This window comes from Schistocerca americana, chromosome 3, assembly GCF_021461395.2.
Source record: "Schistocerca americana isolate TAMUIC-IGC-003095 chromosome 3, iqSchAmer2.1, whole genome shotgun sequence".
Taxonomy (NCBI): Eukaryota; Metazoa; Arthropoda; class Insecta; order Orthoptera; family Acrididae; genus Schistocerca; species Schistocerca americana.
Window position 1 is genome coordinate 974,999,498 of NC_060121.1, and position 14,783 is coordinate 975,014,280.

Genomic DNA, 14,783 nt, shown 5'->3' on the forward strand with positions numbered 1-14,783 from the left:
ATGGTATGGTGCTTCGACGACCAATCCACCTGTCAAGAAATATGCTATTCAATACAGCTTCAATCGCACGCGACCTATGTGCCGGACATCCATCATGTTGGAAGTACATCGCCATTCTGTCATGCAGTGAAACATCTTGTAGTAACATCGATAGAACATTACGTAGGAAATCAGCATACATTGCACCATTTAGATTGCCATCGATAAAATGGGGGCCTATTATCTATCCTTCCTCCCATAATGCTGCACCATACATTAACACGCCAAGGTCGCTGATGTTCCACTTGTCGCAGCCATCGTAGATTGTCCATTGCCCAGTAGTGCATATTATGCCGGTTTACGTTACCGCTGTTGGTGAATGACGCTTCGTCGCTAAATAGAATGCGGGCAAAAAATCTGTCATCGTCCCGTAAATTCTCTTGTGCCCAATGGCAGAACTGTACACGACGTTCAAAGTCGTCGCCATGCAATTCCTGGTGCATATGGTAGGGATTCAATCGATGTTGATGTAGCATTGTCAACACCGACGTTTTTGAGATTCCCATTTCTCGCGCAATTTGTCTGCTACTGATTTGCAGATTAGCCTCGACAGAGCTAAAGCACCTACTAGGGCATCATCATTTGTTGCAGGTCGTGGTTGACGTTACACATGTGGCTGAACACTTCCTGTTTCCTTAAATAACGTAATTATCCGGCGAACGGTCTGGACAATTGGATAATGTCGTCCAGGATACCGAGCAGCATACATAGCACACGCCCGTTGGGCATTTTGATCACAATAGCCATACATCAACACGATATCGGCCTTTTCCGCAATTGGTAAACGGTCCATTTTAACACGGGTAATGTATCGCGAAGCAAATACAATGTTACGTGATACCACGTACTTATACGTTTGTGACTATTACAGCGCCATCTATCACAAAGCGAAAAAAGTGGTCCAACTAAAACATTCATATTTCTTTACGTACTACACGAATATCTAATTAAAAATGGGGGTTCCTATTTAAAGAACGCAGTTGATATCCGTTTGACCTATGGCAGCGCCATCTAGCGGGCCAACCACAGCGCCATCTGGTTTCCCCCTTCAAGCTAGACGAGTTTCGCTCTTGTAGCTTTTTCGTTTAATGCTTATTTCGTGAGATATTTGGCCCGGTCGCTATCAATGGACCACCCTGTATATGCGAAAGGAACTGAATATGCCAGGATTGCTAACGTCCGATGTAAATGTTTTGCGGTTTTCTTAGTAAATGCACGCTATAAAACAGACGGTATCCGTGGACCGTGACTATGCAGGTCCATCTCTCTTCCACTCTTCCACTACTTGCGTGAAAGAAGAAAAAATGCACAAGGTAGAGTTCGCATGAACAGGAAAGGTACGCCAAAACTTGAAGCCAAACTGCAACCAGGTACGATAGAATTTACGTCGACAGTGACTATGGTGGCCTTGAAGTGGCATGACAAAGAGACTTGCCTAAATTGACGATGTGCCACATAGCTGGAATAAAATCAGGTGAACCGCCAAACTAAAGGGAAAAATTAAAACCAAAATATATGGCCGGCCGCGGTGGTCTCGCGGTTCTAGGCGCGCAGTCCGGAACCGTGCGACTGCTACGGTCGCAGGTTCGAATCCTGCCTCGGACATGGATGTGTGTGATGTCCTTAGGTTAGTTAGGTTTAAGTAGTTCTAAGTTCTAGGGTACTGATGACCGCAGCAGTTGAGTTCCATAGTGCTCAGAGCCATTTGAACGATTTTTGAACCAAAATATATGTTGGATTGCAAAGTCTATGAGTGTAGTGGACAAATAAGATATCCTGCTTAGCTCAATGGATTGTGTTCGCAAATTACCGGTGTAGTATAAAAAATTCTTTTTTCGCTCCTTAAACATGTGTGTGCTAAATTCGCCCATTATTTGCAAGGCGCATACCGGAAAGAATACTTCAGTAACCGAATTTCATCTCAGCCTCATTTGGAGAGTTTAAAAACATACGACCAAGAAAGGAAAGCATCAGTTGGTGGTCGATCAGGTGAGGAAAATCCACTGCTACTTTCAGGAAGACACTTTCGAAGTGCCGTTCAATCGTCAGTAAAATAACATGGACCAGTAAGGAGATGCAACATATGCAGCAAGAACAAACAAGAAAAGAATCGCGTTGTAGCTGTAAAAAAAAAGGAGTGCTGGTCTTGTGACTCTGTGTTCCACCTAGCTTCGAAATACACTATAAGACCCCCCCTCCCCCCCCCCCAAAAAAAAGACGCAATTTGAAGGAATTATCCGAATGGGACACAAATCGGGAAATATGATGTAATTGTACAGACAAACAAATGATTACAATGTCAGGTAAACTGGTTGATTTGTTCAAAAGAAAGAGATTCACAAACTGAGCAAGTCAATAATGCGCTCATCCACTTCTGGCCCCTATGCAAGCAGTTATTCGGCTTGGCACTGTTTGACACAGTTCTTGGATGTCATCCTGAGGGATATCGTGACGAATTCTGTTCAATTTGCGCGTTAGATCGTCAAAATCACGAGCTGGTTGCAGGGTCCTGCCCGTAATGCTCAAAATGTTCTCAACCGGAGAACGATCCAGCGACCTCGCTGGCCACGGTAATATCCGGTAAGCACGAAGACAAGCATTAGAAACTCTTGCCATGCATGGGCGGGCATTATCTTGCTGAAATGTAACCTGTGACCGTACGGGTTGTATGAGAATGTACATGTGATGTGGATGACGAAATAAAACACAATCTCTCTCATCAACTCTGCCGAAAATCAAAGTACTAAACTGTTCACAAGTTCTGCATCAGCTCGGAACCTCTATATGCTACTGCAAGAAAAGATTTACCCACGTATTACACAGCGAAACACTTCAGTGGGCCCCCGTAAATGTAGTTGGACCTATAACTTAGGCTACGTTTCGTCTATGGGGCGCGAACTCACATTCCACGCAATGTACCAATTGTTGTTGTGGTCTTCAATCCAGAGACTGGTTTGATGCAGCTCTCCTTGCTACTCTATCCTGTGCAAGCTTCTTCATCTCCCAGTACCTACTGCAACCTACATCCTTCTGAATCTGCCGCGCTGCCTTCCAATACTAAATTCGTGATCCCTTGATGCCTCAGAATACGTCCTACCAAGCGATCCCTTCTTCTAGTCAAGTTGTGCCACAAATTTCTCTTCTCCCCAATTCTATTCAGTACCTCCTCATTAGTTACGTGATCTACCCATCTAATCTTCAGCATTCTTCTGTAGCACCACATTTCGAAAGCTTCTATTCTCTTCTGGTCCAAACTATTTATCGTCCATGTTTCACTTCCATACATGGCTACACTCCATACAAATACTTTCAGAAACGACTTCCTGACATTTAAAACTATACTCGCTGTTAACAGATTTCTCTTCTTCAGAAACGCTTTCCTTGCCATCGCCAGTCTACATTTTGTATCCTCTCTACTTCGACCATCATCAGTTATTTTGCTCCCCAAATAGCAAAACTCATCTACTACTTTCAGTGACTCATTTCCTAATCCAATTCCCTCAGCATCACCTGAATTAATTCGACTACATTCCATTATCCTCGTTTTGCTTTTGTTGATGTTCGTCTTATATCCTCCTGTCAAGACACTGTCCATTCCATTCAACTGCTCTCCCAAGTCCTTTGCTGTCTCTCACAGAATTAAAATGTCATCGGTGAACTTCATAGTTTTTATTTCTTCTCCATGGATTTTAATTCCTACTCCGAATTTTTCTTTTGTTTCCTTTACTGCTTGCTCAATATACAGATTGAATAACATCGGGGATAGGCTACAATCCCGTCTCACTCCCTTCTCTACCACTGCTTCCCTTTCATGCCCCTCGACTCTTATAACTGCCATCTGGCTTCTGTACAAATTGTAAATAGCCTTTTGTTCCCTGTATTCTACCCCTGCCACCTTCAGAATTTGAAAGAGAGTATTCCAGTCAACATTGTCAAAATCTTTCTCTAAGTCTACAAATGCTAGAAACGTAGGTTTACCTTTCCTTAATCAGTCTTCTAAGATAAGTCGTAGGGTCAGTATTGCCTCACGTGTTCCAACATTTCTACAGAATCCAAACTGATCTTCCCCGAGGACAGCTTCTACCAGGTTTTCCATTCGTCTGTAAAGAATTCGCGTTAGTATTTTGCAGCCGTGGATTATTAAAATGATAGTTCGGTAATTTTCACACCTGTCAGCACCTGCTTTCTTTGGGATTGGAATTATTATATCCTTCTTGAAGTCTGAGGGTATTTCGCCTCTCTCATACATCTTGTTCACCAGATGGTAGAGTTTTTTCAGGACTGGCTCTGCCAAGGCTGTCAGTAGTTCTAATGGAATGTTGTCCACTCCCAGGGCCTTGTTTCGACTCAGGTCTTTCAGTGCTCTGTCAAACTCTTCACGCAGTATCGTACCTCCCATTTCATCTTTATCTACTTCCTCTTCCATTTCCATAATATTGTCCTCAAGTACATCGCCCCTGTATAGACCCTCTATATACTCCTTCCACCTTTCTGCTTTCCCTTCTTTGCTTAGAACTGGGTTTCCATCTGAGCTCTTGATATTCATACAAGTGGTTCTCTTCTCTCCAAAGGTCTCTTTAATTTTCCTGTGGGCAGTATCTATCTTACCACTAGTGATATGCGCCTCTACATCCTTACATTGGTCCGGTAAACCATCCCTGCTCAGCCATTTTGCACTTCCTGTCGATCTCATTTTTGAGACGTTTGTATTCCTTTTTGCCTGTTTCATTTAATCCATTTTTATATTTTTTCCTTTTATCAGTTAAATTCAATACATCTTTTGTTACCCAAGGATTTCTACTTGTCCTCTTCTTTTTTACCCACTTGATCCTCTGCTGCCTTCACTATTTCGTCCCTCAAAGCTACCCGTTCTTCTTCTACTGTATTTCTTTCCCCCATTCCTGTCAATCGTTCCCTAATGCTCCCCTGATACTCTCGACACCCTCTGGTTCTGTCAGTTTATCCAGGTCCCATCTCCTGAAATTCCCAGATGTTCCACAAACGTATTTCATATAAATGCATGCAGGAGTTGCCATGCAAACGCCACCCAAGCGATCACGTTTCTTTTTTTTTTCCTTTTTTTAAGGTTTCACAAATTAGGCTTTATTTCCAGTAAGAACATAGAAAGATTGAAAGTCAGAGTTCACAATAAATTAATTTCAGAGCCTGACCGAGTGTCTTAAGATCATGGAGGTGTCTGAATAAACCACAATTATCTTTAGAAAACAGTTAAAGCTCCACAGTATCTCAATCTATAAATTACACGATGGCTACACATTGAAACCTCCTAAGTGCAGCTTGTAGAACACGCAACCCGAAAAATAACAAGTCCACTGGATTCCAAAAAGCAGGAACTCTGAACTATTCAAACACGTGAAATAGCGGTTATTTAATCACTTATCACATAAAACTTTCTCGAAGCAGAGACTAACACAACCTGACCGCCTCCAATAGCGTCCAAACATCGAATCCCATGCAAAATGCTGCTTTTCACCCAGGAAACCTCGGTCAAGCACGACTAAAGTAAATTAAACTACTGAACATGAAAATTTCTGAAATTCTATTTTCATCTTTTATACAGATATGATACATCAAATCACAGAGAAATTTACTGATAAATATTATGCTGTTTCCAGTTTTCTTATATCTGCTATAGTTTATTAATAAACACTAATTGCTATGGTTTTCCTGCATTTTCAGATTTAGAAATGCAAATATTAACAATATACAGTATCTACCTAAGTATATACAGTATCTAGCTACTTTTAATGTTCCTCTATTTGTTTAGCAAGAAAAGCACTTAACTGCGAAAAATCCACTGTTCGGCCTCTCAGTTAAATACACGAACAATTTCGGTAAATTTACTATCACATTCCGATGCATCTCTACGAAATGTATCCATAGACGCCTCGTTTATTGCAGTCGCATACTGCGTTGCCGCGATATTCACTTTTACAGTTCAGAAATTATTTACAACATTTAACCGACAATAACTAATGCGGATATCGAAGGCGCGTCTTCACACTCATAAACGTTCATCTTTTCCGCTTCAAATGAGCCTACTGGCTCTTCAGTGACATATATTTATTAATATTGGGGTTTAATTTTGCTCTGGATGCGAAAAACTGCATGAGAAGTGAGCAGCCATTCAGCTGCCCAACGGACGCGTTTTCCCAGTCCTGTGGTCACCTTATCGGCCGGTGTAAATCCAGCGACAACCCCATCTGTGGAGCATAATGTGAAACTGGCCCTCCACATGCTCCTGTCAAACTGATTTCAGCAGTCGACACGAATATGACCCAATCTTACAAGGGGAGGCCGCCAATTGTGAAATTCAGATTCGATTCACACTGTGCATAATAAAAGCTCATGGTCAGAGGTGTAATGTGGCAAAGCACCAAGATGCACTTCTCAGCCGTTGTCGAGAAAATCGGCAGGTAAAAGAAACCGTTGCGGTGAAATAGTCTCTACGATCGATGAATTTCTGCAGCGTCGTGGCGCAGCGGTAAGCGCTCGACTTCGTAATCCGAAGGTCACCGGATCGAATCTCGCACCATGCAACTTTTTTTAAATTTTGTTTTTTGTAATTCAAATGTATACTTACACACACACATATATGTCCAATCCATCGTCCACCACCAATTGTCTTCTCCGATTTTTGACAAAATGATACGATACGCGTGCTATGCATCAAACCTGACGAACGATAGAACAATTTTTTCAGAATGTCAATCAGGTGTGTTTCCCAACAGATAGTTTAAGAAACAATTGTTCTTGTAAAAACGCATCGTTTATCAGATGTGCTCGATGTCGTGCTGTTTTCTGCTTTCCATGTTTCTGTGATAACTATCACACTGCTTCGTGCGATACTCCAGCTACTTCTGGTCACTAATTGTTAATTATGTGCGATTGTATACCGAACTTTTCAATAAATTGTATCCACTTGAATACTATTTGTGATATTGTGTTTTATTTCAAGTTTTATTTTTCCACGATAAACGACTTTCAACAACTTATTATATGCATAATTGTTGCAACTGAGTGCCGGGAATTATATATATATATATATATATATATATATATATATATATATATAAATTACAAAAAAAACAAATAATAAAAAAAAAGTTACATGGCGCGAGATTCGATCCGGCGACCTTCGGATTACGAACCCGAGCGCTTACCGCTGCGCCACGACGGTGCAAAAAATTATTAATCGTAGAGAGTATTTCACCGCAACGGTTTCTTTTAACTGTCGATTTTCTCGACAACGGCTGAGAAGTGCATCTTGGTGCTTTGCCACATTACACCTCTGGCCATGAGCTTTTATTATGCGCAGTATGAATCGAATCTGAATTTCACAATTGGCGGCCTCCCCTTGTTAGCCACCATCTGTGCGTCTGCGGTCACGTTTTTGTTACTGAATAAAGTGTCTCTTCCCTTTACAACAGGCTGTCGCGTTACAAAGCCCAGGATGGCTTGCCATAAAGGGCGAAAAAATGGGGCCTACGACATCGTTGACGCACCACTACGTCGGAAGGGTGTTACCGATAACAACCATACGGTTCCTGCTACAAAAAGAAATGACACCACAGACCATCAGTCCTGGTTGTCAGGCCATATAGGGTCCGACCCTCACGTTGGTATCCTACCACTGTCTGGAGTGTCTCCAGCCACGTCTTCGGCCTGGAGTCTCACTGACTGGAGTGGAACTGTCTCCAGTGATGAGTCCCGCTTCGAACTGAGCCCTGATGACCGGCAAAAACGTGTCTGGAGAGGCCCCAGGTAGTGGTGGGATAGCGACCTGGCTGCTGTCCACCACACAGCCCGACAACCTGGAGTGGTGTCTGGGGTGACATTTCATTTTATAGCACTTCGGTTGTCATCCGCGCCGTCCCTACATCACAGCGGTACGTCGACGATACTCTGCGGCTGTTTTGCTGCACTTCATAGCAAGCCATCCTGGGCTTACATTTCAGCAAGATAATGCCCGCCTGCTCACGGCGAGAGTTTCTCCTGCTTGTCTTCCTGCTTGCCAAACCCTGCCTCGTCCATCAAGGTCGGAGTATCTCTCCCTAATTGAGAAAGTTTGGAGAGCTATGGGGAGGGTCCTCCAACGAGCTCCAGATTTTGACGATCTGGCGCACCGAGCGGGGCAGAATTTGGCACCATATCCCCCGGAAGGACATCCGATAGCTCTTTCGATCAGTACCGAGCCAAATAACTGTTTGCGTGAGGGCTAGAGGCGGAGCAACCCATTACTGGCTTGCTCAATTGTCGAACCTCTTTCGCTTGAATAAATCATCCAATTTTTCTGCAACTGAATTAATCTGTTTGTCTGACCACTACATCATATCTACCGATGTCCGTCCCATTCGGATAATTCCTTCGTGGTGCGTCGATTTTTGTCTTAGAGTGTATTTTATGTTTTCAACATGGAAGAAACAATTCCACAATTTCTACACCAACGTAACATTTTATTCTCAGATAGCTGGGCCTTCAAGAGATCAATTTTTTGACACTTCATTAACACAGATAGCGACAGCTATTCGTGAAGTATTTCAATTTTCTCTCAGATCAGTAATTATGTTTTTCTTAATTACCCCGATTACTTTCAAGTAATCAAATATTTATTTTTCTTAACAGGTCAGTTTGATATGCATTTTGTCCATTTTGACAGAATTTTTCTCTCAAATCATTAATTAATTCTTTCTTATTATCCTGGTTACTTTCAAACAATTAACTCTTTATGCACGAAACTAGATCTCACACTGGTCAGTTTGCTGCTCCTAGTTTTGATATGGAAATTTCGGACAAAAACTCATTGCGCAATTTCTAGAGAGTCTTATTTTCGCTCCTACGTAATTACAGTGGCCTCGCGTGTTGCACGTAGAAGGGTAGTTCAGAATGTAACGACCTATCTACCTAATGCGCATTTCCAGAGTCCAAGGACGAATTGTTTCCTCGACATCTTGTCTCACCGTTGTGTGAGAAGCACTCGAAACATGTTTCCACCGTCCATTCTGTGAATGTTTAATGTGACTGTTTGATAGAAAGTGAAGCTGAATATGTGTTATTCGAATTTTGTGTGCTCGGAATTCATCTCGGATGGTTTGAACACTCAAGTGAACGATGAAATCGTGTTAACACTTTTTAAGAACACTTTTTAACGAAGGTCAGAGTGTTTCTGGACTTGAAGCGTCTTGGAAGCGATGCCAAGATGAACATACAATGAACAAATGGTTTAATAGTCGCAGCAGTTGACTATGACACGGGAATTCGAAAGATCGTGGATCGATATCATAATTTTATTTAACTAACTATGATGATTATATACAGAAGTGAAGTAAGATGCAAGTTTTTTGTTACCATACATTTCTTCCATTTATTATACTAAATGGCCATATTTTTCTTGGATTACAAACAGAATGCCCAAATTAAAATCCCTTACAAATAATTTTCTGTTTGAAACCCAATCCCTACAAACTAGGAATATCGTGGAACACATGCTCGTATACCCAAATATGAGAAACTGCAAAGCTTTTCTAAAAATCTTTTTAATATCCAAGAAGTTCTTAAAGTATTTGCAATTTGCATTTGGAGAGAGGGAGATAAGTAAAGTCAATATCCTGTTCCCGACACATGAAGGGAATCCAGTAGTTTCAGTACAAGGCCTTCGGTAAGTCAATTTCATCAACTGGAACAGCGTCTAAAGTGTTAGTTTCCAAATGAATCTTTTGGGCGCTGAAATATGTATTTTCATGGAAATTCGTAAGGGTCTCAGAAACCAGCGATTGACAAGTCTCAACTGGTGAATACCTAAATACGGTATTGGTAATAAACAACTTTTCCACTTACTTGTTTGTTTATTGTCTAGCAAAGTTTCTCCTATCATTATGAGATCAAAGAATATTTTTATTTCATTAATAAAATGCAAAAGAATCGTATTTTTTAAGAACTGAAAATTAAATCAATACCCAAATATCTGCAGCCAGTCGTTAGGAAAACTGATTGCATGCAGATGTTTATGTAATTCAGTTAACATTCATAAGTTGCACTTGAACTTTTACCTCAATTTTCACATTCAAAAATTAAATCATTTACATGCAGACACTCATACACGTTGCTGCTATGAATACGTTGTGCTATAATGATCTTGTGAACCCTGCACGGAACACTGGTTCTGGCATAATTGAAGACAAAGCTCAAAACCTCTGCAGACAAAACAGAGACAGAATAGGCTCGGATTAAAGCACTCACCATGCATTGTGAACCTCCCCACATCAAACCCAAGCAGATTAAGGAAAACCAGTCTCTGGCTGCAGACAAAAGAAAGCCCCCCCTAGCCAAGAGCGCCCATATTTGGGCCCAAGAGGAAAGGGGGGGGAGGTTGCGGAGCCCTTCCCCCTATCTCTCAGGAGAAAAAAAATAGTGTTTTCAGGTGTTTTTCTTTCAGAAAATGATTTAAAAGTTGATATTAAGCAGGTTGCAACTGGACCTTTATTGTGGCTAGTTAGAAATCGGCTGTCGTCTTCCAAAATATTAAAAATACTTCATACCCCCCGGTTTTGCCCCTCCGCCCTACAACTATCGTATGGGCGCTCTTGCTCTTAGGCCAAGCGATTTTTTTTTTTTTTTTTTTTTTTTTTTTTTTAGTGGACACCCATGCACGTCTCAAGACTGGTCGGAAATGACGGCGCCTAATAAAATATAAATCAGATAATTGTCTCCGCAGACTCAACAATGATGTATCTCAATTCTTCTGAAACAGTAGCTGAAAGTAAAGTGTTAAGTTCTAACACTTTACAAGTAAATTGAAGGTGGAAGACGGGAGAAAGGAAAGGAAAGGAATTACTGATGTCAGCTACTTTGGGATATTACACGGAATCAGCAGCGACGAGTGAAAATGTGTGCCGGACCAAGATTCAAATGTGTGTGAAATCTTATGGGACTTAACTGCTAAGGTCATCAGTCCTGAAGCTTAAACACTGCTTAACCTAAATTATCCTAAGGACAAACATGCACACTCATGCCCGAGGGAGGACTCGAACCTCCGCCGAGACCAGCTGCACAGTCCATGACTGCAGCGCCTAAGACCACTTGGCTAATCCAGCGCGGCAACCGAGATTCGAACCCGGGATTCCCTGCTCACTTTTTTTTCATTTTGTTTGTCATTGTTCGTTGCATTTGATCGTGCTGGACGTCAAATGACACCAGTTGAAGTTGATCGTTGATCGCTTCACCCAGTTTCTTTATTATGGAGAACAGCCAGCTCTGTGACTGAGCCTGCTGAGCTACCATGCCGGGAACTGATGATCCAGGTGCGTTAACCACTGCACCATCCGGGACACAGTGTTCTCGCAACTGCGCGGACTAATTCGGCACGCTTCGCGGCCGATCCACATTCCCATTGAGAGCCACCTATCTGCAGTCCCTGTCCATATACTCCATGCTCGCTACTGTGAGATTCCCGCAGTAGGTCGGATGTATTTGTTCACCCGCACTGAGGAAGGTAGATCCATTGCCCATCTAGGCAAATCAATTAGATGAATGTGTACATATCCAAAAGAACAGGCACCACACATTCATATAAATCAAGAACTTTTCCTAATCAAACGAAAGATATAAATTCTTTCCAGTACTTAATTCTATGGGCAGGAAGAAGAACATACTCGGTAGTTCCATTTAAAAAGTTTAAAACAGTCATCACATAGTACCAGCTCTTCTGTGCCTCCCATCCCCCACACAGATCCTCTACGACCTTATTCCTTTCCCCCATCCACTCCTATTCCTCGAACATATCTGCATCCTTACACCTCCTGCCGCCTTGATCCCCCTCACCCCCTGGTTGCTCCTCTCCTCTCCTGTCCCCGCCCCCTGCCACACCTTCACTGTTGTGTCCCCCCTGCCCTCCATCTCTACACCCTCCATCTCCTTTCCCAAGGTGGCTTCCATCAACTCCCCCTCCTGGATGATGCCCTCTCTCCCTCCATTTATCCCTCCTACCAACTCTGATCCTCACCTCCCCCTCCTTTCCTCTGTCCTTCCCCTGGGGTCCCTCTACACCCCCCCCTTGCCATCCTGTTTTTTCCCACCTACCCTCTCTCTGCCTCCCTTCCCCCCCCCCCCCCCCCGAGTCCTTTTGCATTCCCGTCTGGCTTTTCCCAGTCCCTCTCATGTCTGCCCTGCCCCCTCCCCCCTTTTATGAGTCCTTGTCCTCCGTCAGCTCCTTCCCCTTCCCCCACACTTCGTTTTCCCTCTCCTTCCCCCTTTTCTTTCCCATCATCTGTCCAGATTCCCCCATCTGCCCTCGGCTGTGGTGTGTCATATTTGTGCCAACCTTTTAGTGCAGTGTTTAAGTGAGTGTTCAGTGTTTTTGCGTCTTTTCCAAAGTGTTGCGAACAAAAATCATGCTGTCGCTGGGTGTGATTTTTATATCTCTTGTGAACAGAAACCAGACTGTCGCCGTGTTTTTTTAATTGCCTGTCTATTATTTTACCTGTCTGCTTCCTGTATATTTTATTAGCATCGCCAACCGTTTGTTTTACATTTTACGTTCCACAATTTTTCGCCATTTTACCATTTAAGTCACCGATTTTATCGCCTGCTTTTATTATTTATTATCTTCATTTTTTTTACAACAAATTCCGTAGGCTGAAGAACGGCGTACTAAGCTGCTGCCAGCCCACCCCCTTCGGGGGGAAACCGAATCTCAATAAAGGCTCTTCTGTCTGGATGCTCATATGATATTATGAATTTTATTTCTAAACCTGCAGCTGTCTTCCTCCTACAGTACTCGACAAATTTTTGGTTGTTGCAGTACACCTACTTGCTGCTGCTCATTTTCCTGCTCGAGGCGATGGTGGGCGTCCTGGCGTACGTATACGAGAGCAGAGTGCACGACGAGCTATCAGCGAATCTGAACAGCACATTTATTCAATCGTACAACGTCGACACGGACAAAACAGCAGCCATTGATCAGATGCAGCAACAGGTAAGGTTATAAATTTGTGAGAGATACCAGTACCATGTTGATGTAACTAGCCCTTGGGTGCTGTAGGTGTCTGCCTTAAAAATAAAATTCAGATAAAGAGTATCGTGATCCAGATTTAATATTTCGTTGAGCACTTAAAAATAATTGTAAACATCCTGAGATACTTTATGTCACAAATGGCCAAACCACTGTCAGTTTCACGATCTACGACGACACTTAAATGATGAAGCCCCAGAGTAGAGATCAGTGTAAGACTTTTATGAATAAACTTGCTCAGAGCCGGCCGGAGTGGCCGAGAGGTTCTAGGCGCTACAGTCTGGAACCACGCGACCGCTACGGTCGCAGGTTCGAATCCTGCCTCGGGCATGGATGTGTGTGATATCCTTAGGTTAGTTAGGTTTAAATAGCTCTAAGTTCTAGGGGACTGATGACCTCAGAAGTTAAGTCCCATAGCACTCAGAGCCATTTGAACCATTTGCTAGCTGAGACATTCACTCTCAGCTTATATGCTGCACCAGACTAATAGACATTTATTCGACAATCTGTAAAAATAAATACGACGACGAACAATTTCATTCACGATAGCCCGCCCAGCTAGCCGCACGGTCTAGCGCGCTGATTCCCGAGCGGGAAGGCGTGCCGGTCCCCGGCAGGAATCCGCCACACAGATTCGTGTAGCGGTCTGGTGTTCCAGTCAGTCTGTGGATGGTTTTTAGGTGGTTTTCCATCTACTTCGGCGAATGCGGGCTGATTCCCCATTCTCCAACTCAGTTACACTATGTCGGCAATTGCTGCGCAAACACCATTTCTACGTATGCGCACACCATTGTTATTCTACCACGCACACCATTGTTATTCTACCACGCAAAGTTCTTGGGTTACACTCGTCTGGCATGAGACGTTCCCGGGAGGGTCCACTGGGGGCCGAACCGCACATTAACCATGGGTTCGGTGGGGGGAGGGGGGGTGGCGATGCGTGGGGGGGGGGGGGGTGGACTGCTGTGGACTGTTGTGGGTTTGTGAACCAGTGAGGGCTCCGGCGGGGACGAAGCCTCTCCGTGTTTTCTAGGTTCCCAGCTCCATACATACACGTACATTCATACATACATACAAAGCTACAATGAATATTCTGTTACTATTCTGTGATAATTTCTGGTGGTTATCGTAATGGAACAAGAATTAATAAATATTAGAGAACATGACACATATTTTCATGTGTTTGTCCACACAAGTCACATATATTTTGCCAGTTTTATTACCATATTGAGCCACCATCTGCAACCATAATTTCCATCGTAACCTTTATTTTTAACACAGGCTCACACTGCCGCGAGCTATTCTGCATATAGTTTGATGTAACGTTTATTGTCATTGATTACTGTGCTGTGGGTAACCAGTTCAAACCCATCACCAATTATTTGTTATTTAGTAATTATCAACGTGACAGACCTTCATATCGGGGACTCGGGTTCGATTCCCGATTCTGCCATGGACTTTTCTTTAGTGGGAGGATTGGACGCAGCCTCCTAATGCCAACTGAAGAGCTACCTGATTGAGAGTTGTCGGTCCCAAGATCGAAATATTTACAACGGCCGATAGTGCGGTGTGCTGATTCCATGCCCCTCCAAGTATATATCAGGATGAATGACTGAGGATGACATAGAGGGCGGTCGACAATCACGTGGTCTTCAGGGCTGGATTGTGGGGTTTCCTTTTCTTCTTACATTGGTAATCATTATTTTTGGCATGT

General features: G+C 43.0%; 1 protein-coding gene across 1 annotated transcript in view; it reads left to right on the forward strand.

Moving 5' to 3' along the window:
- Nucleotides 1-14,783, forward strand: part of LOC124606734 (CD151 antigen-like) — a 147,532-nt gene that overhangs the window by 119,383 nt on the left and 13,366 nt on the right. Inside the window, exon 4 of the mRNA XM_047138765.1 lies at nucleotides 12,860-13,033. Within this exon, the coding sequence (XP_046994721.1) occupies nucleotides 12,860-13,033 (174 nt within the window). The remainder of the gene's footprint in view (nucleotides 1-12,859; nucleotides 13,034-14,783) is intronic.